The sequence below is a fragment of the Sturnira hondurensis genome, unplaced genomic scaffold (assembly GCF_014824575.4).
Source record: "Sturnira hondurensis isolate 20B ecotype Veracruz unplaced genomic scaffold, ASM1482457v3 Scaffold0019006, whole genome shotgun sequence".
NCBI classification, from domain to species: Eukaryota; Metazoa; Chordata; class Mammalia; order Chiroptera; family Phyllostomidae; genus Sturnira; species Sturnira hondurensis.
The window spans coordinates 9,689,798-9,717,185 of NW_028091637.1; the positions used below are offsets into that span (position 1 = coordinate 9,689,798).

A 27,388-nucleotide genomic window follows, 5' to 3' on the forward strand; every position below is an offset into this window, starting at 1 on the left:
TGATCAGTTAAGCAGAAAAAATCAATACAAAGGTAACCAGGAAAAGTACAAAAGTTCCCATAGTTTCAATTATGTTAAACAAAAGTTATTTTGACCAGGAGAACCATTAATCAGACAATTTGAAATAGTTCTATGTATACAGTTTGAATGTCTTACTGTTTATTAAAGTTCTCAGAAATTGTCATGGGCAACAGGTACGCTTAGACTGAGCAGAGGTTAGGAAATTCATTATAAGCCTTTGTAATGTCTAACTTGGCTATCTATCTTGCTATCTAAAATGTTTTTTGTATACTGTGGACTCTAACTCCTTGGTAGTTGTTTCTAAGTGCTTAGTTTGTAATAGCTAACCAGCTTCTTCTATTTTTATGCCTGTCTAATTCTAATTGATATATAATCCTATTCAAAGTAAAGGAGGGGCTGTTACTCTAACAACTCTTTGACAATCAGGGGCTATTTTCTTAAAGGGGTTTTTGCTATTCTATGAGGCACTTCTGTGGGAATACATATTTTTCCCTGAACTGTTCTTTCTTGGGTGGCTTTCACAGGAACAAATAAGTAAAGTACAATGCCTTAATTCAGCCAGGGTGATATTGCTTAGGACTTGAGCCAGCTGTTGTTTTTTCCCTGAGAGTGGTCATTAATTCTAGGAGATTCCAAATTATCGGAAGTGTAAACGTTAAAATACTAAGAAACAGCAAGGATAAAAGCAACACCATATATCCACTAATGCCACATCCGTCCTGCTGGAAAACACTTCTGTGAAGCTGTCATCTCCAAGTCGTGACTGTGTCAACTGACATGGTTAGAAAACGCTTCTGTGAAGCCTTTGTCCCCAAGCCATGACTGTGTCAGCCGACCTGGTTAGCACTGGACATGGCAATAATGCATGTATACTCAACTACATAAGCTCATTATTTTGTGATAACCCCACTCTGTAACACGCATGCAAGAAAAAACAATGAATAAAGCTTGAATAGTCCATTTCTATTTTTCCCATCATCCCTGGTTAGGTATCTTTCCATTAGTACAAATAATTGAGAGTAAACCACCCGTGAAAGAATGGACAGAATGATCTGTTTCATTCACTTTTTAAGTATTTCTTTGGGTAAATACCATACGTAACATAGGTAAATCTTTCATACAATGTGGAGATGAAAGCAAAAATAACCATTAATCCCCTGGGCATCAAATTAGTAGGCCTAGTACTTTTCTATGGACTAGAGTATTTGTTTCTTTAGCCAGTCTCTGCCGGTATATTTGTTTTTTGGTCCTCCATTGTGACTGCCTTTGTAATCACCTCTTGAATTTTAAACAAATTCTGAGGCTTGTACCCATTCCAGGAGATTCTGACATAATTGGCCTAGGGTGGTGTCTCGTAATGGGAGTTTTTAAAAGCTCCAGAGTTTGAGCACCACTGGTTTAAACCACTTTGTCCTCCCCGACAGTGCCAAGCAAGGTGCCAGGTGGAAAGTGACGTTTGGAATGAATCAAGTTCTATTTTTCAGGAAGGCAGGAAGCATAGTCTCACAAACACAAACACTCCTGCTACCCTGGCACAGAGATGACGAGGAGAAGGCAGGTCCTGCCCCGTAGTCAGGTCTCTCTTGACTTTCACTAGTGTCCACGGTGAAGCTCAGGTACTGTCCAGCCATGTTCAGGAGGCCTCAGAAATTCTAAGTTCATTAAAAAGTTCAGGGGTGCCAGGTTGTCTCGTTTCTAACACGTGAGGCAGAGGCTGAAAGGGCTTGTGTGGGGGACTTCAAGCTCTGGCCCAAGTCTGGGATCTTCTCTCTGCTCCAAATTGCAGTGGGGCAGCGCTTCCCTCTCGGGCAGATGGGCACTGTGGTAGCGGGGCACTAAGGCAAGCCGGAGAGCCAAACTGGGCCTGGTGTGCCCAGACGCCGGTGTGTAGACTCCCGCCCTGGAAGCACCAGTCGCTGCGCAACTCCCAGGGGCTGCACGTGGCGCGATGGGAGAAGCAGTCTAGCTTAGCTCTGGGCAGCAGGGCGTGCGGACTACAAGTCCCGGCATGCCTCAGGCAGGGGTGGGTTGGTAAGGGTGCCGGGCCCGGAGGGCCGGGCCGACAGGCCCAGGCCTGCGCAGTGGTTTTCGGGAGTGGCGGGGCGGATCCTCCCGGGCTGTCCCCTAGGGCCGGGTACTCCTGGGTGGGGGTGGCCGCAGCTATTGGCCGAGAGGCAGGAGGGGCGGGGTCCTCCGGTGCCGCTGCGGGTCTGGCTGAGCGAGAGGAGGCCGGCGGCCGGCTGGAGAGGCACACGTTGATCTGCTGCTTTCCTGTCTTGTCATGGCACCGTCGCCCCTGAAAGTGTGCATCGTGGGCTCGGGGAACTGGTGAGTGGCAGCGGACCGACGGCACGGGATCCGCCTCCAGGAAGCCCCTCTCCCTGGCGTGCTGCGGCGGCGCGTCCCTGTCGCGGCGTGGGCACCGCGCACCGCACGCAGGAAGGCGGGGCGGGCGGCCTCGGGGGCGGACTGGGCACCGCGCACCGGGGGAGTCAGACTAGGCGCCGCCCTGGGGGCTCTGGGTCCGGGTGCTCAGGGTGAGCCGCGCGCAGAGCCAGTACTGCGCGCCCGCGGGCACCTGTCTAAGCTCAAGTCTCCGCGCGGGGGGGCGCACGAGGGCCACCTGCTTTCCGCGCCCGGGTGTTATGCCTAAGGGAGTTCTCCGTTCTCGGGGGATCGCCTGGGTCGGGGAATTGGAGAAGGCTTGGGTATTCTTGCTACAGTTTCGGTCATAAGGCAGAGAGGGCTAAAAAGGGAGCTTGCAACCCAGGTCACAGGGTGGCGGCGCTACCCTTCCAAGTGCGGGTCTCCGCTTGGTAGCTGTTAGGTCTGGTATCCTAGTAACGTTGCGTCGGGGAGAAAACCCAACTTTCAACCGGCCTGTCTCCCAGAGTAATCAAGGGTTGTTGAGAATTCTCTGGGGAGGTGTTTGCGAAGCTTTGCGTCTCTGCTAGGCCTTATTTGACTTTAACATTTATAAGCACTTTTCTGCCAGACGCTGCCTTAAGCACTCTATAAATGTTGGTTCTTTTAGTTCCGTTTATCAAACTTACACAATGAGATTCTCTGGTGTGTGAGTGAGTGGGTGTGGGGGACAAAGTATAGTGTAGAATCTGATAATTTTTTTCCATTGTCATGCACTATTTTTCCCACATCTGAAGGACTGGTATAGAATTTTCTTAGTGGGTTTTTTGTTTGTGCTATTGCAGCTGTCCCAGTTTTTCTCCCTTTGCTCCCACACCCGAGTATAGAATGTTGAGTGATGTCCAGTCAGTGTTTTTGCATTTCTGGGGCCTGACACTCGTCACAGTTCAGGCCTTTAGGGGTTCAGCAGCAATTTGTACCAGCTACTTGGCTTTAGTCTTTCTCATTGAGACTTAGCCCAGAACGTATAATACTTCTTGGAGGTATTATACCTTAACTGGTTTTTTACTTACCCGCCCCCACGACTGCAGGGGCCCTTCCCTGTATCCCCCTCTGTCGCTGACCTATGCCTGCAGGGGAATGATTCATTTATCGGTTTCTACTCCTCCCTATCCAGCTCTTGAGAACAGCATCTACCCTTGTATCTGGTATAGGCTAAGTAACTACTGAGTGTCTGAAAACTAATTTTTTCAAATGTATTCATATTTGATTAGGTAATAGAGTCATGTTGTTTGAAAAACTAAAGGTACCAACAATCAAAACACAACACCATCAACTGTCTCCCACCCACACTTAGTGTTCTGGAGGAACTAATGTTAATGGGGGTTTTTCTGCACTTCCTAGAGGAATTCCATCAGATGCAAATGAATGTTTACATGGATTCCTTCCCCTCCCTGCCCTGCAGACACAAGGGTATTATGCACTTACCTATAAAGACAGTGTTCTGTACTACAGTTAACGGGGTTGGTATCCATCCACCACAGAGCTTCCTTTTGGACTGGCAGCTTGGCTTTGCCGGTTTTCATCCCAAGGTCACTAGAGTGAGATGTCAGCTGCCCAGTTGGGCATGGGACTGGAGAAGCACCCACTTAGCATGTGTTCTTTTAATGTTAGTTTCCTCTTGTGTAAGAAGCCACAGAACCACAGGTGCCACAAGCACCTTTTCCTAACTTGCAAGAGGCAGTGGAAGTAGTGCAACTTTGCCAGGCTGGATGTGGGCCTGCATTGGGAATAGTGAAGTGAACCTTCTGCCCCTTCCGCTGGGACTTGGCTGCCTGCCCACGGCTTTACTCTGCACTTCACTGTTTTCTTGGCCCACTCCAGCCCAAGGAAGTGGAGTCAAATTTGGCTAATGACACTGGAGCAGGGCAATTGAGAAATGTGCTGTGCCGATCGCTTGGGCTGGCTGCCTGGCTCCATTAATTATGGGATCAGATAGAAACAGTGGTTGGCTTCCTTGCAACTGCTCTGCAGAGCCACTTATGTCCTAGAGAGAGGACCACGTCCTCACCAGAGATTCAGGAACTTAGGGGCTCGTTGTGTGTTGGACCCTGGTCAAAAGACATTGCATGCTTCCAGGGATGCAGACACAGCTGGACACAATCCGTGCCTTTAAGAACTTCACTTCCGGATCTGAGATAGCAATTGGAAGATAAACTCAAAAGAAATAGAAAGTGGAATGAAATGTCTGTCACAAGATTGGATGGTACATGTTAAACAGTATTTCTTAAAATGCAGTCCAAAGCCACTTGCATCAGAATTCCCAGGGAAGCTAGACTTGGCTGGATCATATTACCTGAGGGACTTTAGCCTTTTGCTAATTTTGACACAGATTACAGAGAGAGGGAGAGGAGAGAGAGAGAGATCTGCCTTACCAGATGCTGGCCTTGCCTCAGAAATGTGAAGGTGATTAAGCAAATGTTAAACTTGGTCCTTTGAAGTAGTTCAGAGTGCTTATGTAAGTAGAGGTGTCACATCTAAGCTCCTAGCTCCAAGGTGGCTATAACACTCACATTGACTGTAAAGGATCAATTGCAGTGCAAATACCTGAAGACGGGAATCTAGCTGACTTGCCAGGGAGTTTCAGCCAGAAAGGACATGTGAGGGGAATTAAACAGGTTGTGTAATGTGCCCTTGTCTTGTCCTCTGGCACCTCCTTTCCTGTAGACAGGTCAGGGAGGAGGCTGCAGGGGGCACCCAGGCATCCAGCCCAGCCCTGCTGTGCCGCAGACTGCTGGGAATGCTGGGAGCTGCTTTCCTAATCTGCATGGCTCTTTATGGCTCTGGTGCCTCGGAAAGAACAACAAAAGGAACACACACACACACACAAGGCTTCTTAAGTAACTCCGAAGATGAAACAGAGTTTCTTCACCAGAATCTTGGGAAGATCACCCAGACACAGTACAAGATCGAGGTCTAGAACCAACACATTGACAGCCACAGGTCTGTGCTAGGGAGCCTACATCCCAGACCTCCTTTGCAGGCAGGGTGGAAGGAGGGCTCGGGGTTCCAAGCCTTGGGTTTCTATCTGGGCAGCTCTGAGGCCTCGAGCAAACTGCTCCTCTCCAGGAATCAAGACTGATAATACTGGCACCTGCTGTCTAGGATTATGGGTAGGATTAAATGAGGTGATGGGGGAGAGGGCAAGGCGAGTAACAATAAATGTCAGCTATCATTATTACAATTAGTAGTTTCATCATCCTTTACCAGTACCATCATCAGGTTGTAAAATGCACCCAGTTGGAGTTTGGCCAAGGAGTAGAGGCAGGGAACGGAGAGAAGACAAAAGACAGAGAGCATGGCTGATATGCAGCTGGAGTTGTATGTCTCTTGCCCTTGTTTTCACCATCACCCCACTTGTTGAGGCCTGCAACTGCAGGTCAGGGAGAGCCGTGGCCTACTTTGCACCGGTGACTTGAACTGTCTGTGCGTGACTATTTTTTGTAGTCTGCTGGAAGCTTCTGAATGCAGTGCTGTGGCTCTGTGTCCACTTCTGTCACCTGTTTGTCTTTGCTACTGTTTCTGACCCCATTCTTGATACGCTTCCCCGTAGAGAGCCCAGACACAGTCTGAGGGTCTGCAAATCGGCTCCTCTGAGGCCGGAAATAATCCCTTTCTGGCTGCCAGGGAGCACCTCTGCTTTAGACGCAGGAAGGAGAGTTTAGTGTAGGGTGGGGTAGAGCTAAACTGGCTGAAGATCCAGAGTTCCTCTCATTCTGGCTGGAATGAGAACGTTTGTATAATTAATCAACAACAACAACAACAAACTGATCACATAGTCACCTGGTTCTGTCATTCCCTCACCTGCTCAGTATGCAAATCAGGACTACTATTCTAGGGGTAAGTCAGGGCTTATTTTAGCTCTTGACCTTTCACCTCTTAACCCTCTTTCATCATTTTTCTCTTCCCCTTCCTCATCTCCCTTAGGGGACAGTCAGAGTGACAGGTACCACTTACTGGTCATTTTCTGTGTGTCGGGTACCTTATTTCATTTAAGTCTTGTAACAGGCCTGTGGGGTACTATTGTTAGCCCTATTGTAGATGACAAAACCAAGGTCAGTGTCCATCTGGGACTGAAATCCAGATCCTCCTCACCCCAACGTCCAAGGTTCTGTAAATTCTTATTTCAGTGAGAAGCATACTTTTACCTGAGGGCAAATCTGGTCCTCAGTATGCTTCTTGTAAACCTACAGAGTACCTTACCCTCCTAACTAAAGTCTAGTATAACAATATTCCACCCAAGAAAAACCGGATTGAAACGAGGCCTTAAAAATTGTCATGTTCAGCCCTGGCTCGTGTGGCTCAGTGGATTGAGTGCCAGCCTGCGGGCTGAGAGGTCCCAGGTTCGATTCCCAGTTAGGACACATACATGCCTACGTTGCAGGCTGAGTCTCCAGCTGGGGGCATGTGAGGGGCAACATCAGTGTTCCTCTCCCTCTCTTTCTCCCACCTACCCTAAAAATTAATAAATAAAATATTTTTTTTAATTGTTATATTCAGTTTCCCTCTAGGGCAGGCATCCCTTATTTTGTAGATATGACTGTTGATCATAGTTAACTATTTTTAAGGCAACTGATTTTAAAATTAATCTTAGAAAAATTGTTGGAAAACTCTTATATTTAACGAAAAAAAAAAATCCATCACCTCCAACACAGCCTTTAATCTTAGAACAATGCCTGGGTGAGCCCACTCTTTTCTAAAACATGTTCCTTAGGACAGAAGAGTCACATCCCCAGTAAATCTCTGTGGCGGCCGAGTGCATCCCCAGGTCTCAGTGGTGGTTGGTGGGACGTGGTGTCCTGGTCCTCCCCATCCAGATTACCCTCTCTCCCTTCTTCTTCCTCTCATCCCCTGCCCTGTGCCCAGCGATGTCAAGACCGACGCTCAGTGGCCTTCTGGGATCCCTTCAGGTTATGCTGGGAGCGCTTCGCCATCGTCCTAGTATGAGGCGCAGTCCCTGCCTGCCACAGCCAGGAGCTGGGAGCTGAATCAGTTATGTGTCGCTGCCTCTTTCTCCCAAAACTTAGTAGTCTCAGAAAGCATTAGTGGTCTCATTGGTTAGCTCATGATTCTGGAAGTGAACAATCTAGGCTGTGCTTGTTCATACAGCCATGTCATTGGGGGATGGCTTGGCTGGGGCTTTCGTAGGTGACCTCGTTCACATGTCTGGCAGTGGACAGGCTTGGGCCTGGTGGACAGGAGTGACCAGGCTGCATGTCACATCCTTCAGCCAGCTAGCTTAGGAGAGAGCTCCTGTAAGTGGGATCATACAGAATCTGTGTTTTTGCAGCTGGCTCCCTTCACTTAGTACGATGTACTCAAGTGCTATAGCATGTGTCAGCATTCCCTTCCTCTTTAAGGCTGAGTAGTATTCCATTCTGTGTGGGTAGCACATCTTGTTTATCCATTCGTCATGTCAGTGGACACTTGGGCTGCGTCCACCTTGTGGCCGCTGGGACTAGTGTTGCTGTGAACCTGGGTGAACTAGTGTCTGTTCAAGCCCCTGCTTTTAATTCTTTTGTTTCGTACAGCAAAGTGGAATTTTGGGGTCATGTGGTGGTTCTAAATTTAGTGTTTCGAGGAACCACCGTAGGATTTTCCATAGCAGTCCCACCTCTTTACATCCCCCGCCTCCCCTGCCCCCACGATGCACAAGGGTTCCGACTTCCACATGTTCTCACTGACACTTGTTGTTTTGTCTTTGTTTTAGTTTTATTTTTGAGCGTGGCCATGCTGAGGGATGTGAGGTGGTATGCATTTTGTTAATGCACATGATCGTGCGGCGTGTCCAATTTTGCCTCCTGTTTCTGTTAAACTTAACGTTCATTCTTCAGCTTCCCCTCTGCACTTTGAGTTCTAAGGAGCAGAAAGGCTTTCTCGTCTCCTTCTCCCCCTCCTTTCCTTTATGTGAAGTGGTTCACATAGATCTTTTTTCCTCTGTGGTTTCTTCCTTTGATTCTAAGCTTAGGAAGCTTCCCTATCCAGAGATCAAATAAACATTCACCGCGTTGAAACAATTTTAAAAATGCTTTATTTTCCACGTTTGTATCTGATACTCTGGCATTCGATGGCACTTTAAAAGGCATTTAACTGCCAAGAATTACACAAAATGTTAACAGTGGTTCTCTCCCTGGGCAGTGAGATTATTCATGATTGTGTTCTCTTCTTTCATGTGTAGCTTCTGTGAGTAAAAAAGTAGGTGTCATTTCAACCCAAACTGGCTGCCCTCTGTCCTTAGCTCCACAGTCAGGATCTGCTCTGGAGAGCAGGGCATGGGGGGAGGGGGAACGGGGTGGAACCCTTGCTCATTCTCCTTGGGTCTCAGTCAGCTCCTTGGCAAAAAGAGGACTGGACTCTTGGGTCCTTCCTGGCCCAGAAAGAGCCCGCACCCTGGGAAGGAGCATGGCCACCAGAATTCTGGCAGGTTTGGGCCTGACTTGCTAGGTGGCTGGGTAATGCCATGCGTCCCCACCTGATTGAAATATTACACCTTTTTAGAGAGGGAGGGGTGAGAAGGCTGTGTACAGAGAGCAAGTGCCAAGGAAGTGGGGGTGGGGTCGCCAAGGCGGAGGTTAGGACCTCCAGCAGGTGGATGCCCAGCCGGGACCCAGGCGGGGGGAGCAGAGTGTTGAAGACCCGGCCTGGGTGCCACTCTGTTCTTCCACGCACCACCTGTGTTCGCCAGGTTTCATTCTTCGTGTACAAAATGGGCTTCATCGTAGTACCTGCCTCAGAGGGTTGCTGAGGCTTCAGATAGATGATGGGGGTCAGGTATTTAAAACAGTGCTACAGGGGTAATATATAAATGTATCGAATCAGTGTTGTACACACCTTTAACTGACACAAAGTTATATATCGATTGTATTTCAATAACAACAAGCAGTGCCGGACACATGATAGGCAGCAAATCACTGCTGTTTCTGCCCATCCCTGCGCCTCTCTCGCTTCTCCCTCGCCCTTGCCCTCTTCACCTTCCCAGCCCTCCTCTGCAGGCCTGTGCTCTCCCTCCCCTTTCTCTCCCCCTCCCCTTCCCCCTCCTTCCTTTAACCGCTCCTTCTCCCTCCTCTGCTCCCTCTCCCCACAAAATTAGCTCTGGGTGGAAGGAGAAGATAGTGTCCCTGCCCTTCTTGTTCCTGTGCCTTTGCTCCAGCCCACGCCTCCCCCCCCCCCCNGCTTCAGCCCACCCCTCCCCCCCCCCCCCCCCGGCCTGGAAGGCTCCCCACCCCTTGTTAGGGTCTTCAGCCTTGAGAGTTCAGCCCCAGCCCTACTTCCTTCCAGCTCTCCCTGACCCCCTGATGTCTGCCAGGTGTCACTCTGTCACCTGCTCTGCCACCCATGGTACAGTTACATTCTGATTGATTGATTGATTGATTTTAGAGACACACACACAGAGAGAAACAGTGATTTGTTGTTCCATTTATTGATGCATTCCTTGGTTGGTTCTTGTATGTGCCCTGACTGGGGACTGCACCTGTGACACTGGCCTGTCAGGGAGATGCCCTTGTTGACTCTGTATGAGTTACTTAGTGTCCGGAAACCCTGGGCCCGAGCTGCTGCCCCGCTGTGAGTGTGCGAGCAACCGTTTCCAAGATGAGAATGGAGGTGAGAGCTCTGGTGGGAGATTCTTGGCCTCTTTTCACAGAGTGTCAGGAGGAGCGTTGGATTGTGGGTGTTCCGCTAATAAACTGTCCTGCCGGCATCGAGCACGGGTTTTACGGGTAAAGGCACGGAGCTTTGGTTTGACAGCTGTTCTTTTGCCAGGGAGGAGGCACCCGGTCTAGACCATTGGGCAGAGCCGCTGCTCCGGACCCTGGCTGCACACCCGTCCCTGGGAGCTTCAGAAACTGCCGCTGCCTGGTCCCCCTCCAGAGGCACCGGTTTCATGGGCCGGGGTGTGGCGTCCTGGGTCACGGGTATTCTGACCCATTCTGTCTCGGGAATGGGGAAGTGACTCTAACGTGCGGATAATTCTGTGGACCGTCCCGGTTGTCGAAGCCCAGAGGTTTGTGTCCCGGGATGAACTGGAGCTGGGCTCGAGTGACTGCGGTTTGTTCGAAAGTAGGGTGAAGACCTCCAGTGCGGTGCGTGCGCCGGGTCTGCTTGGTCCCGGAGCCCGTCCGTTGCCACGCCTTCCTCCCGCCAAGCTGTCTCGGGAGCTGACTGCAGTTTAAGGCCGTGAGGCTACGAATGCAGCATTTCCCAGTTTTCGGATTCCTCCCAGATTCCTCTGGTTTGTGCCATTGTTTTTTAAATGGGCCGCTTACACAGTGTGTTGTCATGGGCGAAGGAGTGAAGGAATTTTGTGCTTGTTAAAAAACGTTTCTGTGATGAAAAGCTGGTCCTCTGTTTTCAGAAAATATTTATCAATTAGTTTTCCGTAGAATTATCTCTTTAATAAGAACCATATGGTTTCACTCATCTGTGGGCTGTAAAACCGAAAGCAACAAATGAAGAAACAAGACACATAAACAAAGACTGATGGACACAGACTTCAGTGTGGTGGTTGCCAGAGTGGCGTGGGCGGGGGGGTAGAAAAGGGAAGAGAAGCCCGAGTACATGGTGTGGAAGGAGGTTTCCCTTTGTCTGGCAAACACGCAGTTCAATACTCAAATCATGCGCCGTGGGGTTCTCCACTCGAAACCTATTAATGTTATTTATTAGTGTGATGGTGTAATCCCAATACATTCCATTCAAAACACTTTTTTAAAAGAGCCAACAAAGTATTATCTCTGTAATTAGTAAATGGGTTCCAATTTAAGCCTGTCTTTTAGAATATTACATGTTTTAAAACTATTTTTACTCTGTAGAAAAATGTTGCATGGTACATTTACACCGTCTCTTTTGGGAAAAGCTTTCGTCCTTAAATCCTTGTGCCCTACGCCCTGAAGACATTTAAAACAAGGCAGTAGAGCTTGCAGAAGCCAGCACGAGGATTACTGGTCTCTTGAGAAAATGTGTGTGTAAATGTTGATATTGTATTAAAACTCTTCAAGGTCTTCATAAAACTGAGTATCAAGTATATGTGTTCATCTTAGCAATGGTAATAAATTATTTAATCTCAAAAATGTTTTCTTGAGAAAACCATGGAGTAAAACTACAGTTTTTATAATCTCTAAACATGTTTTCTGAGATGAATTACTGCCATTTGCAACAACATGGGTGGATCTTGAGAGTATCATGCTAAGTGCAATAAGTCAGACAGAAATGGACAAGAACCGTATGATTTCACTCATGTGGGATATAAAACTGGAAGCACCAAACGAACAAACCAAACACTTACAGGCGCGGGCGCGCGTGTGGTGGTTACCAGAGCGGGTGGAGGGAGGAAGAGGGCGAAAGAGGTCAAGTGTGTTGGCGCCAGAAGGAGACTCGACTTCGGAGAGTGAACAAATGATGCAGCGTGTAGATGGTGCGTTATAGAATTGTACACTTGATATGTATCATCTACCAGTGTGGTTTCATTTAAACGGCACTGATTCTACCACACTCAATTTAATTTTGAAAGTTTTCTTCAGAGAGCTAGAGATTACAGCTAGTTGTAGAGTCTTAAACTGTTGTTTTCCCCAAGTGAGAACTCATCTCAGTCTCTTGTTGGGAAAAATGACTGCCCTGACACATGCATTCACACGGTGCTGTTCGCTCTTCTGTTTGCCCCTCACCAGGAACGTTGTCTAAAAAATGAACTATTTCTCCCACTCAAAGTCCTGCAGTGGAAGCTTATCGGCCCAGCCGGGATCAGATGCCCATCCCTGGGCCAATCAGGGGCCCCATCAGTGGGCCCTTGGCCCACTGTGCATTCAACACGTTTGTGCAGTGAGCACAGGTGCCCAGGCCAACCACGGACACCTCTGTTGCAATGACTAGCAGCAGACCTACAGCCCTTGTTTTGAGGATTGGCATTAACTAGCTGGAGCACCTTTCTTTTCTTGTTGGAAAGCCTATGGGTGACTGATTCATTACCGGAATGTTTGGAGTGTAGAGATGCAGAAAATGGGAGCCGGGTCCTGGCAGGTGTAGCTTAGTGGATTGAGCGCCGGCCTGCGAACTAAAGGCGATGGTTTGGTTCCCCAGTCAGGGCACGTGCCTGGGTTGCGGGCCAGGTCCCCAGTTGGGGGCATGCAAGAGGCAACCACATGTTGATGTTTCTCTCCCTCTTCCTCCCATCCCCTCTGTCTAAAGATAAATAAATAAATGAAATCTTTTGAAAAAGCAAAAAAGAAAATGGGAGCTTGTTGGGCTTGAGGCTGGTTGGATGTCTGCTGGGAGCCCCCCAGACTAAACACTCAGGCCCCCAGAACCTGGGCTCTTACTCTGCTCCTGTTCTGGAATCCACTCTGGCTCTTGTCTGTTCCTTATGACTGCACCTGGGGCCTCTCGCAGTTCACTAGAACACAGTTAATTCTATGGTAGCGACATTCTTTTTTAATAGACACCGATGCCAGAAATTTATCGCTCAATAAAATCTTGAGGTCGGCAGTCTAGAGCCGGCATGACCGCTCCGCTGCATGGTGTCGATCGATGATCCAGGATCCTTCTCTTGTTACTTGGCTGTGTGTGATCTCAATTCCTAAGGTCTCCTCACAGCCCAAGATGGCTGCTGGAGACTCAACAATCACATTCTGTCTTTTAGGCCCAGAAAGAAAGGAGGGGTTTTTAAAAAGGAGACAAAGGCCATGTTACAGTAGCTACATTTTAATCTCAATGGATTTGAAATGCCTGGGAATCTCAGAGAAGAACCTGTGTTATTTTTATACCATCTTTTAGGTGGATTTCTCTTTTAGGTGAATTTCATCTTTTAGGTGGATTTCTCTTCTGCCTGTGATACTCTCTTCCAAGATAGGTTGGTGCTTCCTAGTTTCCGGGGGTGGTGCTTTTGACCTGGTACCAAATTCTGGGGCTTCCTTGATCACCCGGGTGGTAATTCTGGGTGAAAACAGTCAAGTTTCATATGGCTCGTGGCTGGTACAACATCACATGGTGAAGTATACACCCAGTGCTTGAATCAGAGTCAGAATGCGAGACTTCTGAATTGGGATCTGGTGCATTTTCTCTGCTGCCCGAGTGAGTTTAATGGGGGGGTTTTTTGTTTCTATTTTTTCTTTTCCACTGTTTCTTTTGTAGGGGTTCAGCTGTTGCCAAAATAATTGGTAACAATGTCAAGAAACTTCAGAAGTTTGCCTCCACGGTCAAGATGTGGGTCTTTGAAGAAACGGTTAATGGGAGGAAACTGACAGACATCATAAATAATGACCATGAAAATGTGAAATATCTCCCTGGACACAAGCTGCCAGAAAATGTGGTAAGGCTTGAGGATGAAGAGTATTATGCATTCAATTAATTTATGGTTGCTGAGTCAACACTTTTGGGACTTAAGGAAATACAAAGGCTACCTTCTCCTTCCCCTGTTTCTTTCACCCTTCACGCTTTTTGCTTGGTTAATTTTGGCTTTCCAGACTCTGAAATGGGCTTTGTTTTAGTTTGGTAGGGCTGCCATAACCAAGGACAGTAAACCAGATGGCTTAAACAGCAGAAATTTCTTTAGTCGCAATGCTGGAGGCTTCAAGTCCAAGCTCAAGGTGTCAGCAGAGCTGGTTTCTTCCGAAGCTTTCTCCTTGACTTGTAGGTGGCCACCTTCTTCCTGTGTCTTCACATGGTCTTCCTCTGTGTTGTTCATGTCCTTCTTAATCTCCTCTTCTTATAAGGACACCAGTCATGTTGTATTAGGGCCCATCCAAGGACCTTGTTTTAAGTAATGACCTCTGTGAAGATCCCATCTCCAAGTACAGTCCTATTCTGAGGTACTTGGATTATGTATAAATTTGGGGGAGAATACAGTTTAGCTCATAACAGATTACTTTCTTGGCATTCAAAGTTCAAGTCACATCAAAGCTAGACTACAAAGCTAGGCAACAATGTTGCCTTTGGCCAGCCACGTGCCCTGCTAGCTCCTGATACACTGTTTCTAGGTACGTGGACTTTGATCCACTCCCTAGGACACAACCCTGGTCTGTAATTAAAATCAGGGTCAAGGTCGAAATTACAGAAGGAGATCAGAGAAAATAGAAAATTGTAAGACTGACCCTTTACAATTCGGGCTTCTTCCATCTGGGAGGGGAAAATAGAGGTTATCGTGTGGCCTTGTTCCAGTGGCTAGTGGGGGAAGGAAGAAACGAGCATGATGAACAAAAAGAGTAAGACCCTGCTGGTTGTCTGAGTGGAGTTTGTGAACCTCGGTTGCCAGCTTCACCCCTTGGTAGCGTTCTGTCATTGTTTGAAAACCAAGCATTGTGACTGCTTCATTCTTGCGGTTAACCAGACACTCATCTCCTTCCTTAATGAGATGCCCACCACTCCATACGTCTGTACACTGACTCACCAGACCTTCATGAGCAGGTACTGTGCATGCAGAGCACAGTGTTAGGATGCTGGAGACAGGAGGCGGGGTGGGGCGAGCACAGCGGGGGTGGCAGTTCGTAAGCTGGGAAGTGCCGGAGCTACAATGACCTTGCTCACTGGAGATGTTTGTTTGACTTTTGGTCATAGTGTGCATTAGTGTCAAGCACTATGCTAAAGGGTTTGCATATATTATCTCATGGCCTCCATGACCCTCCTAGGTTTACTAAAGGACAAAATTCAACCAAGTAAACTTGGAGATTAGATTGGCTTTATTAAGCTCTTCATGAATTCCACCTAGCAACTGGAAAGGTGCTCAGAGGAATTGTACAAAGTGGAAGGTTTTTATGGGCAGAAAGAGTGGGACAAGAAAGTGAAAAGAGTTGGGTATTTCAGGTGTGGTCCCCTTCCTGTTGGGGAAGGCAGGTGGTCTTATCAGGCAGATTACCTCACTAGTATTGATCAGGAAATTCAATTCAGAGTGATTGGTTTAAAAAATCCCACCCCTGGGAGAGGCTGAAACTTGCTTTTAGATAAGTTATTAAGGTTTGGTTTGGTGACCTGGCTTAGCAAAAGTGACTCCATTTTGTCTTGTTGTCTCTTTTCTTTCCTTTTTCAACAGGTTGATACTATTAGTTTTCCTATTATCATACTGATTCTGATTTTATAAGGGGAAGAAATCAAGGTCTGGAGAGGTTAATGAACTTGTCCAAGACCACAGAGCCGGAGGCTAGGGTTGGAATCTGATTCCTGGTGAACTCATTTTTGAACCTGCTGAATCTGTTGCCCTCTAGACAGTGATGATTTTCTCTGTAACATCAAGCTAAGGCCAGGCAGCATTTCCCCATCGTTATTCTTTTCTTTTTTCACGTATAGTTGACATTTAATATCATTTTATATTAGTTTCAGGCCCACGGTTATTCTTCATGCTGTCGATGGGGAGAGAAAGAATCCCTAGGGTTCTGAGTCTGGAAGTTAAGTTGCCCAAATATCTGATGGGAAGCATAAAGGGAGCAGCTAGCTCTTCCCACCGCAGTGTAAGGCCTCCTGTGTGCCCATGAACTTGGACAAGTCACAGGTCATCTGTGGAGCAGGGGAGGGGCCAACCTCACCTCAAGTGAGTGGTTGAGTGGGCAGGTCTTCTTTCCTGGCGTCTGTGAGCCTAGCCTCACACCGGGGGCTCTCTGGCTAAGGAAGGAGGCGAAGCAGGCCTTGGACAATAGCAAGCAGTCTCTGCTGGAGGCCACATGCCCCCGTGTTCCGCACCTCCGCCCACGTGTCTGTGTTTCTCTGCCCATGTTAAATGGTCAGACCCGTGCTTTTCCTCGTCCAAAGGAAAAATGGCATCATAAGAGCATCATAAGGTGTTGGATGCATGCCGGGTGCCAGACCCCCCTCGGAAGCATTTATTCTCCACAGCAGCACACCCAACGTGCCCAGCCAAGGAGAGTTTGCCGTGGGGCTGTTTACAGAGGTGTGGGCAGAGCTGAGGAACGAAAGGCCTTGGCCAAGGACCCAGAGATTAGCAACAGCAGGAAGCCACGACCACTTTGAAAGGGCAAAGGGGTGGACCAGTATCACCAAACCTACCTGACAAAAACTTAGAGATGCTGAAGAGGGGCTGCCGGCAGGAGGTGTAAGGGCAGAGTGAAGCCAAGCCAGCACACCTGTGAGTCCGGGCAGGTGTGGCCCAGGAGGCTCACGAGCACCCTGACCTGTGTCTCACCGCACCTTGGATCCCCTGGTGGTGTCCCCCTTTGGCTGAAGCCAGCTGGAAGGCAGAGAGCCAGGGTGCCCAGAGGAAACAGTCCCTTAATTTAAGCAGCCCCCTGGGGAACAGAGTGGGTCAAAGAAGGGCAGAAAATGGGTTGAGAGATTGGGAGAGCAACAGGGAACAACCCACAGAGTATTGTATGACTCCCTTTCCAGATTAGGAAACTGAGGACTGCAAAAGGCAGACAGGCTCCTGGCTTCAGATGCAAGTCGTGAATGAGGAAGGCAGAACACACCCCACGCTTCCCTTAACTGTCTGCACGCTGCTCTCGGCCCTCAGCAGGCATCTGATAAAGTGCCAGAGAAGGAAGGCATTTGGATCAGAATGTGTTGGTGTAGGTGTGTTTTCTTCTCCTCACCATGCAGGTTGCCGTCCCAAACCTCGGTGAGGCCGTGCAAGATGCAGACCTGCTGGTGTTCGTCATTCCCCACCAGTTCATCCACAGAATCTGCGACGAGATCACCGGGAAGGTGCCCAAGCAAGCGCTGGGCATCACGCTCATCAAGGTGACTCACCCGCCACTGACCGGGCATGGCTTCCCGGGAAGTTTCCCTTCCTCTCACTTTCGTCTGTTGGAGAGGAGGAAGTGAAGGGGCGGTTATGGCAGGTTTGGGGGTGATCAGAACCGTACATCCCAGTAGCCTAGCTTAGCTCAAATTTACGAGGAAACTGCTTTCTGTGGTGGTGGGGGGGGGCGGCCCCACCTTCTGAGTCTGGCTGTCAGAAGGAACCCATCCGCCAGCTCGTGGGTCTCAGCTGGCATTCTGGAACTCCCCAGTGGTTCGTGTTGAGTTCCCACTCCTGGTATTTTCCCTAATGAGGAAGGTTTTAACTAGCAGTCCATGGACCAGTCCCGGAGATCCTTAGACAGAATTCAGGAGGCTCATGGTCTTAAATGTGGGGGGAAATTGCATTTTTACTCATTTTAACCTCTAACTGAAATGAGCGTTTTCTTCATTTACGAAGGAAGACACAAGCCAGAGTTCAGTAATAGCGTATGAGCAGCTCCTGGGACGTCCTTTCAATGCAAGTCGTAGACACGTTCACGCCACTTCACGGTGGCTTCTGATATCTCAAGTGCCATTTATGCTCATCACTCTCATGAAGTTATGATAATTATTTGATCTGCTGTGACATCTTTTTCTAATTGCATTAATAAAACAGCAGATATATTACTTTATCAAAAATTTAGGGGTTTTGTTTTTTTCATATTTTGGTGACTGGGGATCAGTATAATTGGCTTCCTGGGTAATCTTGTGTATTTTGCTTTATGTGTATGAAATTCTGTGAAGGAGGTCATACCCTACACCAGCCTGATCCAGGAGAGGCCCACATCATACAAAGGCTTACAACCCCCTAGAGAGACTCTGTTCCAGAGGTTCATAGATGAGTGTTTGTGAAAGCAAGCTGGCATGACCCCCGTGTCAGTCAGCAGTTGCGTACAGAAGCGAATGGACTGCTCACTTTGGAATATTGCACACAGGAGTAAATGGGAAAGAAGGAGAGCATTCATGCAGCCGCGTGGGTGAGTCCCTGAAACATAGCGTAAGCAGCATGGCCCGTGTGAAAAAAGCACAGTTCCATTTACAGGGTTTCAAACACAGGCGTCGTGACTTAGCGCATTGTTTAGGGACAGTCGTCTGTCCCAAAACGATCCAGGAAGGCCAGGGAGCAGTGCGTGCAGAATTCAGGTTGGTGGTGCCCCCTGGGGTGGATGAACCCCAGGGAGACGCAGGGGACTTCGGTCCGCACGTGTCAGGCACATGCTGCTCCTCAACCTGGGTGGTTACACGTCCAAGGTGGGGAGGTGTGTTTGTCTTCTTTTCATTTTCTTATTATTCTTGAAACAGTCCATACCTAGCACGTACGTTTTCTCTTGGGAGAGATATTTTTCAAGATGCGCGTGCCATTGGATGTCTAAACCTAGACACCTTACAAAGCAGCGACCCCAGACCTCTTGTGTTTCGGGGCTTTGTTTCTCCCTAACCCCCTGACCTCCCCGCAGGGCATAGACGAGGGCCCGGACGGGCTGAAGCTCATTTCTGACATCATCCGAGAGAAGATGGGCATCGACATCAGCGTGCTGATGGGAGCCAACATTGCCAATGAGGTGGCTGCCGGGAAGTTCTGCGAGACCACCATCGGTGAGTGCTGGCAGGCCCTGGGAGCCCGGGCCTTTGGTGTTTTCTTGCTTTTTTTCCTTTTTATTGAATTTATTGGGGTGACACTGGGCAGTCAACAAAATTATACAGGTTTCAGGTGTATGGTTCCATGACACATCATTTATTCCCCTATACCCNACGGGCTGAAGCTCATTTCTGACATCATCCGAGAGAAGATGGGCATCGACATCAGCGTGCTGATGGGAGCCAACATTGCCAATGAGGTGGCTGCCGGGAAGTTCTGCGAGACCACCATCGGTGAGTGCTGGCGGGCCCTGGGAGCCTGGGCCTTTGGTGTTTTCTTGCTTTTTTCCTTTTTATTGAATTTATTGGGGTGACACTGGGCAGTCAACAAAATTATACAGGTTTCAGGTGTATGGTTCCATGACACATCATTTATTCCCCTGTACCCGCCTCCACCCCCCCACCAATCCTCCCCTAGGCAGTCACCACATGTTGACCCTGTCGTGAGTTTTTCTCTGTTTCTTCTTTTTTTGCTCAATCCCTCCAACCTTCCTCTCCAGCCATCCTACCTGCATCCCGAACTGACAGCTCTCAGCCTGCTCTCCTTTTATGAGCCTGTCTCTGTTTTGCCTGTTATTTCATTCTGTTCTTTAGATTCCAAATATGACTGAAATCATGTAGAATCTGTCTTTTCTCTGACTGGCTTATTTCACTTCGCATAATGCTCTCCAGGTCCATCCATGCTTTCGCAAAGGGTAAGATTTCCTTCTTTTTTTATGGCTGAGTAATGTACATTTTTCATTTCTGATATTTCCTGTGGTGGACTCTTCCCTGCCCCCTTGACTTCCTGAAGGTGGACCTTTAGTGGAGTGGAGATTTTACATAAGGAGGCCATTATGTGGACCTGAAGTGTCTTCAACAATCTCCAGATAAAAAGTAAAGCCAAGGAGACCATTTTGAATGGTCCTGATCCACTAACAAATGATTGAGGTTAAACAAACCAACAAAAAAAACCCCCGCAAGGTTGCTTGTACCCAGAAACAGGTGGTTGCATCCACCGTGGGGCTCTCCCAGCCTTCGACACCCAGCTCCTCTTCACTCACAAATACCAGTGATTCCAGTGAGATCTGAGAATTGGTGGGAATGGTCCCTGCTTTTAGGTGAATGAGCTGTGGCTCAGGGAGTTAGTTACCTGCCCCAAGGTCACACAGCTAACACCGAACCCAGGCATGAACTTGGGCCTCCTGTTTCCTGAAATAGAAGGTTATTTCTAGTTTTATACAACATTGATGTTGTAAAAAATTGTGTTTCTTTTAAAAAGAGCTTTGAAATTTTCAGCTGCCTGTGTACCACACTGAAGGACTGGTAGAAGGGTAGTGTTCTTGAATTTGCACTTGTTTGGCAAGAGTTTATCTACGTTTTTCTGCTACTCCAGAACTGAGTTCCACCCTTGTCAAACACTCCAGTGGAGCGAACCATTTGTCCCTGGCAGACGTAATAGGAAGCTCCGACTCCTGACTCGATGGGAGGTCAGGGGGAATGCAGCTCCTGCTCCTCCCACATGCCCACAAATTGGGACGTTTATACTTTTCTTTTGCATGTTTCCCGTTTATTGATTTATTTACTCATTTACTTAAATCCTCACCCAAAGATATGTTTACTGATTTTAGAGGGAGAGGAAAAGAGAGGGATGAGAAACAGAGACACATCGATGTGAAAGAGAAGCATTGATTGGTTGCTTTTCTTATACGCCCTGACTGGGGATCGAACCCACAACCTTGTTGTGTATGGGATGATGCTCCAACCAGTTGAGCTGCCTGGCTGGGGCTTTCCTTTATTTTTAATTACATAGATATTATGTCATTATTATGGAAAACAGAATTAAAAAAAACATTTTTATTATTTCATTTTTCCAGACAAATGTTTGTAGTTTAGTTATGTGTTGTTTTTATCGTTGCTTTATTAATATACAACAAACAACTTTCAAAGTCCAGCCTACATCTCCATAGCTGCACAGTATCCTGTCAACAATCCCATATGTGTGGGCACTTAAAACCCCTTTTTTCAGAGACATTATTTTTGGAGTGGAGAGGTATCACAAATAATATAAAGAAGGAAAAAAGTGACCTATATAATACCATTTCCCAGGCTGATATTTTCAAAAGCGATATAACCATGGGTAAGGAAATTCAAACAATATGAGAAGGTATGAAATTAGAATTAAAATAGTAATTTTCCACCTACTCCCTCTTCCTAAAGGAAATCACTGTTGGCAGTTTCTAAGTATCCGCTCAGAAAAAAATTACATATGTATATATACTACTGTATTTATAGGTTTTACTTTTTCACACTGAATTCTTTTATCCATGAGTGATTTTAATAAAGCCTGTGAAATTATCGTGTAACTCTGGCTTTTTAAAAAAAGTTGTTAACTGGCCCTGGCTGGCGTAGCTCAGTGGATTGAGCGCGGGCCTGCGAACCAGACGATCGCAGTTCGATTCCCAGTCAGGGCACATGGCTGGGTTGCAGGCCGGTTCCTTGCAGGCTAACTACCAGCAGGAGACGCACAAAAGGCAACCGATACATTGATGTTTCTCTCCCACTCTCCTTCTCCTCTAAAGATAAATAAATAAATAAAATCTTTAAAAAAAAGTTGTTAACTAATTGTTTCAACTCAGTCCTCTTTTCCAATAGTCAGTTGGCAATCAGTTTTGCCAATTGGTTGCAATTGACTGGTTACCCCAGTCATTCCATAAAGCTGAGACTTCCTCGTCGATTCTTGATCAAAAACCTTGTATCTACCTGTAGATTTTGACGAAGCTTTTTACCTGCCTCTGAGCCCTGTTTGTTGTAGGAAAGTTTCCAGTGGGGCGCACCAGGGTCTGTGGGGTTGTACAGACAGACGAACGCCCGGAAGTCACACCTCTGTCCCTGTGGCTTCTGTTTGCCCAGTGTTCCCACTGCCTTTGCTGTGGGTTAGACTGTGGTTACCGAGAGGAGAGGGACCTGCATTTAATTAAGTCAGCCATTGAACACGAAGACGATATTTTCTGATTGTCTTACTTGACCTAAATTTAATCATGAGAAAATATCAGAAGGCCCACAGTAAGGGGCATATCACAAAACAACTGGCCACACTCTTAAAACGCCATTGTCATGAGTGATGGCGGAAGGCTTCATGGAGTCTCTCAGACCAGCGAGGATTCAGGGAGTGAAGGACAGCATTGCCATAATTGTGCAGGTTGGAGTGTGGTTGTATGTCAGATCATTGTGTTCACACTAAATTTCCTGTATTCGATCATTGTGCTGGGCTTATTCGGGTGGCCTTTCTTGATGACGTTAGCAACCGAGTCATTTTTAATTATGGTAGATTCAGGAATTTGAGCCTACTTGAGTCTTCCATAGAAGAAGAAGGAAAAGAAAAAATGGCATTGTTCTCGGTATCTTGTGTAGATACTAACTGGCACGGTGAACTGCAGTGCCCCCTGGTGGTAAGAGTTCCCTTCATTCTTGAGACTGACCTCACAGAGTCCAAGACTTTCTCAGTTGTCCCAAAGTAAGAGGTTGATTCTGTCACACCTTCTCATGAAAGAGAAGGGGATTTTCCTGTCTCTTGGTTCATATGGAGTTTGGCAGAGCCCTCCCATGTGGCTGTTGGGCATGGCCTGTTCTGTCCCAGGTGGTCTGGGTCCCTGCTTGTGACTGGTGATAACACAGTTAGTGCTTTTATTTAATTAGTTANGATACTAACTGGCACGGTGAACTGCGGTGCCCCCTGGTGGTAAGAGTTCCCTTCATTCTTGGGACTGACCTCACAGAGTCCAAGACTTTCTCAGTTGTCCCACAAATCTTTTTCAAAGCCTGTTATGTGTCAGGCATGGTGCTAAGTGTTACAGATACATAAGCTCCTTGGGGCGCTTCTAAGCACAGAAACAAATACAGAATCACTGGCCGAAATGGGAGTTTCGGAGGAATCTTATTAAAGTAAGAGGTTGATTCTGTCACACCTTCTCATGAAAGAGAAGGGGATTTTCCTGTCTCTTGGTTCATATGGAGTTTGGCAGAGCCCTCCCATGTGGCTGTTGGGCATGGCCTGTTCTGTCCCAGGTGGTCTGGGTCCCTGCTTGTGACTGGTGATAACACAGTTAGTGCTTTTATTTAATTAGTTATTTTTAGAGAGAGGGGAAGGGAGGAAGAAAGAAAGGGAAGGATGTGCAAGAGAAACGTCCTTCGGTTGCCTCTTGCACGCCCCCAACTAGGGACCTGGCCTACAACCCAGGTATGTGCCTTGAGTGGAAATCGAACCAGTGACCTTTCTGTTCACAGCCAGCTCTCAATCCACTGAGGCACACCAGCCAGGGTCATTAGTGTTTTCTTACCCATGATTTAAAACATTTGGGGAAAAGTGTCCATTGCTGTAAATCAAGCTCCCCTCTCTGGTGGCACCGGGAGTAACTGGCAGCCACAGAAGAGCCGGCAGACCCCACTTGGTCTGAGTGGCAAACGGAGAATGCCCTTCTCCCCGCCTGTTCTCCAGATGGCTCACAGCAGCAGGCAGCTGGGATCAAGTCACCCGAGCGGGGGGCGTGTCTGTGATGCTCGGAAGCATCCTTGCTGTCAGAGGCACTGGGCAGTGGCCCAGAGTGAGAGACAGAGGAGAAAGACAGTAATGATGTCACACGGTGGAGGCTGGGGGCCAGCTCACCCGACACTGGTGACAACACGGTGTTGCACGGGGTCACCCAGACGCTCTGGTGACTGTTTAAAAATGGAAGAGGACAGCTTGCTCAAACCGACACAGCTCAGCTCAGCTAAAGAATAGGTAAGAGCAAAGCTGATAGGATAGAAAACGTGTTTCTAGGTGTTAGGTGCAGATGTTTTAAACGTTTTATTAGGGAGAATCTCCTTGAAGACAAATAGGGGCAAGAGTCTCATGAACCCCGAGTCCCCCATGCCCATCTTCAGTAATGAGGAACCTCCGGCCATGCTCGTTTCGTCTGTATGTCCTCCCTGCCACCCCACCCCCCCAGATTGTTTTGACATGATATGCCTTGTGGGTGTAATTTTAATGTTGACAATCATATGTTTTCTGCACTCGGAGAACAGAACTCTGTGTCACGTTTGTTTGGTTCTTGCTTGTTTCTCTTCTCTTTTGCCACCCCCTGAGAAGCAGCATAGCACAGACGGTCAGAGCCGTGGCCAGAATTGGGGCTCTGCCTCCTAGCAGCTGTGTGACTGTGGGCAAGTTGGTAAACCTATCTGGGCCTCCTGCCTGGAAATGGGGAAAATTGTAGTCCTAAGCATGGTTACGTGTTACCTAGGCCATCATTGTTACATAGGACTTTGAGTGCTAATTATGACTGATAGCCTGTTTTGGGTTTTTTTTTTTTAAGATTTTATTTATTTGCCCTGGCTGGTGTAGCTCAGTGGATTGAGCGTGGGCCTGCGAACCAGACGATCAGGGTTCGATTCCCAGTCAGGGCACATGCTTGGGTTGCAGGCCAGTTTCTGGCAGGGGCCAGTTCCCTGCAGGGGATGCACAAGAAGCAACCATACATTGATGTTTCCTTCCTCTCTCCTTCCTTTCCCCTCTGAAGATCAATAAATAAAATATTTTTTAAAAAAGATTTTATTTATTTATCTTTAGAGGGGAAGAGAAGGAGAGAAGGATCAATGTATGGTTGCCTCTCGTGAGTCCCCTGCTGGGAACTGGCCTGCAACCCAAGCATGTGCCCTGAGTGGGAATCGAACCTCGATCGTGCGGTTCTCAGGCCCGTGCTCAATCCACTGAGCTACACCAGCCAGGGCTGATAGCCTGTTTTGACACCTGACTCCAATGGCCCTAAGAGCCATCATGTTGACTCTTGAGGGAGCTGAGGCTCGAGGAGGTTAAGTCTGAGGGTCACACACTTGTCTGCCCATTGGAATCACCTGGGGAGCTTCAGAAACCACTGAGGCCTGCTCTCCCCCGAGACTGATTTAACTGGCCTGGGATGTGACCTGGGCTGTGGTGTTTTTAAAGATGCCGAGGTGACCGGAATGCGCAGACAAGCTTGGGCACACGCAGGGGAACCTCGGGGCAGGCAGTGCCCAGGTGCTGTAGTCCTCGGTGACCTGCCTGCCACCTGTGTGGAGACGCTGACTTGGGAGCCAGGACTCAGCCCGTCAGTTTTATCCTCCTGATTTCCAGGGCTGAGCCACCCACCCCCCCCAACCTCCAACAACCAGAGCACATTTCTTATCCGCTTTTATGTGTAAAGTTTGATTTCTGTTTGTTTTTGGTTTTAACCCCAAATCCCCAAACAAAAAAAGTGCAAAAACTGCTACTGAGCATCGGTCTCATTGAAGGAACTATCCCAATGGCCGGGATTTAGCAGTGGCAGAGACAAGGACCAGGAGCACATTTCTGTTTTCCACGGTTTAGTCAGTGGGAAATACTCATCAACATTGTATCAGTTCTCTATTGCCGTCGTGATACAAAGTAACAACAATCACAGAATCTCAGTTGCATACAAAATAAGCACAACTAACACATCTGTGAGGCCCCTGGGAGTCAGCAGATCTTGGCGGGGACAGCTGGGGTGGCTGTGCTCCATGTGTCTGCCATCGCCCTGCTGCACAGTGGACATCAAGCTTCTGCTGCATCGTGTCTGTTAATGTTCCTTTGACCAAAGCAAATCGCGCGGCTGAGCCCAAAGGCAGCGGGGTGGGGAAACAGGCCCCCTCTCCGTGAGTTCAAGCGTGCAGCATAGCGAAGCCTGACATCCAAAGGGATACGCTCTCCTCCCCAGGAAATGGGGGGAATGATTTTTTTAAAGACTTTATTCGTTTATTTTTATAAGGAAAGAAAGGGAGAGAAACATCCATCAGTTGCCTCTCACATGCCCTCAGCCAGGGACCTGGCCCACAGTCCAGGCATGCGCCCTGACTGGGAATCGAACCGGTGACCTTTTCATCTGCAGGAGGACACCCAACCCACTGAGCTACGCCAGTCGGGGCAGAGTGAATGATTTTGAACAATAATCTGTTATACTTGTAAACACAGTAATTGAGGTTGTGTTTATGGTAGCAAAAGTCACAACAATTTTAGATTTGAAACACTAGAAAGACACTTAGATAAAATATAACACATGAACACAGCAACATACAAGGCAACCATTTGAAATGATGTAGAAAGAATATGCTGTCATTGAAAATTAGTCATGCCATAAAAAGGGAGAAAGCAGATTAAGAAATTGCGTATACATTTATGTTTCCAGTTTTGAGAAAAACTGTATATTCATATTGCATTGAGTTAAAAATGTGTGCCAAATTATTAGTGATCATCTGTGGTGAAATTCTGGCGTATTTTTACCTTCAGCTTCTACTCATGAATTTTCTAAATTTCTAAAATGACCATATGCTCCTTTTATAGTAAAAAAACTTAAACTGTGTTAGGTGTGAAGATTGAGATTAGACACTGTTACGAACTTCTTTTGCCCTCCCCTTCCGACAGGCAGCAAAGTCATGGAGAACGGCCTCCTGTTCAAAGAGCTCCTGCAGACGCCCAACTTCCGAATCACAGTGGTGGACGATGCGGACACTGTGGAGCTGTGTGGCGCCCTCAAGGTAGAGTCGGCCTGCGTTTCTGCCCAGGGAGAGGACTTCCTCCTGCACAGCCGCTGTCAGCCCTGGGAATCTCGCCCTGGAGAATGGGCCCTGTGTTCTGTGCACTGGCTTGGGCGAAGAATAGTGAATTGAGAGCCTTGTGTTTCCCTTCCTGCTTTGCCCTGGCCTTTCCTGGGTGGTTCGAGTTCCTCTCTCGCTTCCGATTTGCTTTTATTTATAAATCTGGGACAGCTGTGGTGTTTTAGTCCTTCGGATGCTTGGCAGCATTAAGATTTGGGAAGCACAGAGAGTGCGTGGATTGTAGAATTTTACCGGGGAGCAAAGGCTTCTATTAATTCATATCTTTCTCCTGACGTCTTATCTTGAGTAGGAAAAGGAACTGTTTTCTCTGAATCGTGCTACTGTCTTGGTTTGCTCGTTCTGTTGGTTGTTCTCGTGAAAGCTAAAGGAAAAATGTCTGCTGCTGATGGAGGTTTTTTCAAGAACGGTTTCATCTCAGGGGAAAGATGCGATTAAAGAGGCAGCTCCTATTGGCCAGGGGCTGGGGAAGATAAAATAAAAGGAAGTTTCCACACTTGGGCTCCTTCCTCACCTCCAGTGGTGCTAGACTCGGGCTAGGTCCCTCGTAGGCCCCGACCCTGGGAAACAGCCAGCAGGGAGCTGGGCTGCCGAGTCATTTCTTTTGTGGCAAAAGCTGCTTTTCAGGCATTTGAGCAGCTAGGTAAGAAGTTAGGTAATGTGGCATTCACCTCACTTTGTCAGGTAGGAATTGGCAAACGTTCAAAGAATGCCTTCCTACCCTTTCTCTAAATTGAGCATCTTGTTTAGGCATCAAAATTTAAAACCACTTACCAGAATTAACGTTGTGTGTGAATGTGTGGGCACATGTCCCTACACCATGAGACTTTTTTTTTTTTAAGATTTTATTTATTTATCTTTAGAGGGGAAGGGAAGGAGAGAAATATCGATGTATGGTTGCCTCTCGTGCATCCCGTGCTGGGAACTGGCCCGCAACCCAGGCATGTGCCCTGACTGGGAATCG

General features: G+C 47.7%; 1 protein-coding gene across 2 annotated transcripts in view; it reads left to right on the top strand.

The window, feature by feature from the left end:
• The first annotated feature begins 2,114 nt into the window (after positions 1–2,114).
• Positions 2,115–27,388, top strand: part of GPD1L (glycerol-3-phosphate dehydrogenase 1 like) — a 41,192-nt gene continuing 15,918 nt past the window's right edge. Inside the window, exons 1-6 of one of the 2 annotated variants that reach the window (XM_037070691.1) lie at positions 2,115–2,349; positions 13,567–13,744; positions 16,978–17,118; positions 18,618–18,659; positions 18,936–19,032; positions 26,234–26,346. In XM_037070691.1, the coding sequence (XP_036926586.1) occupies positions 2,303–2,349; positions 13,567–13,744; positions 16,978–17,118; positions 18,618–18,659; positions 18,936–19,032; positions 26,234–26,346 (618 nt within the window). In that variant the 5' untranslated portion in view covers positions 2,115–2,302. Of the gene's footprint in view, positions 2,350–13,566; positions 13,745–16,977; positions 17,119–18,617; positions 18,757–18,935; positions 19,033–26,233; positions 26,347–27,388 lie in introns of both variants that reach the window. The other variant, XM_037070690.1, reaches the window with a different exon arrangement.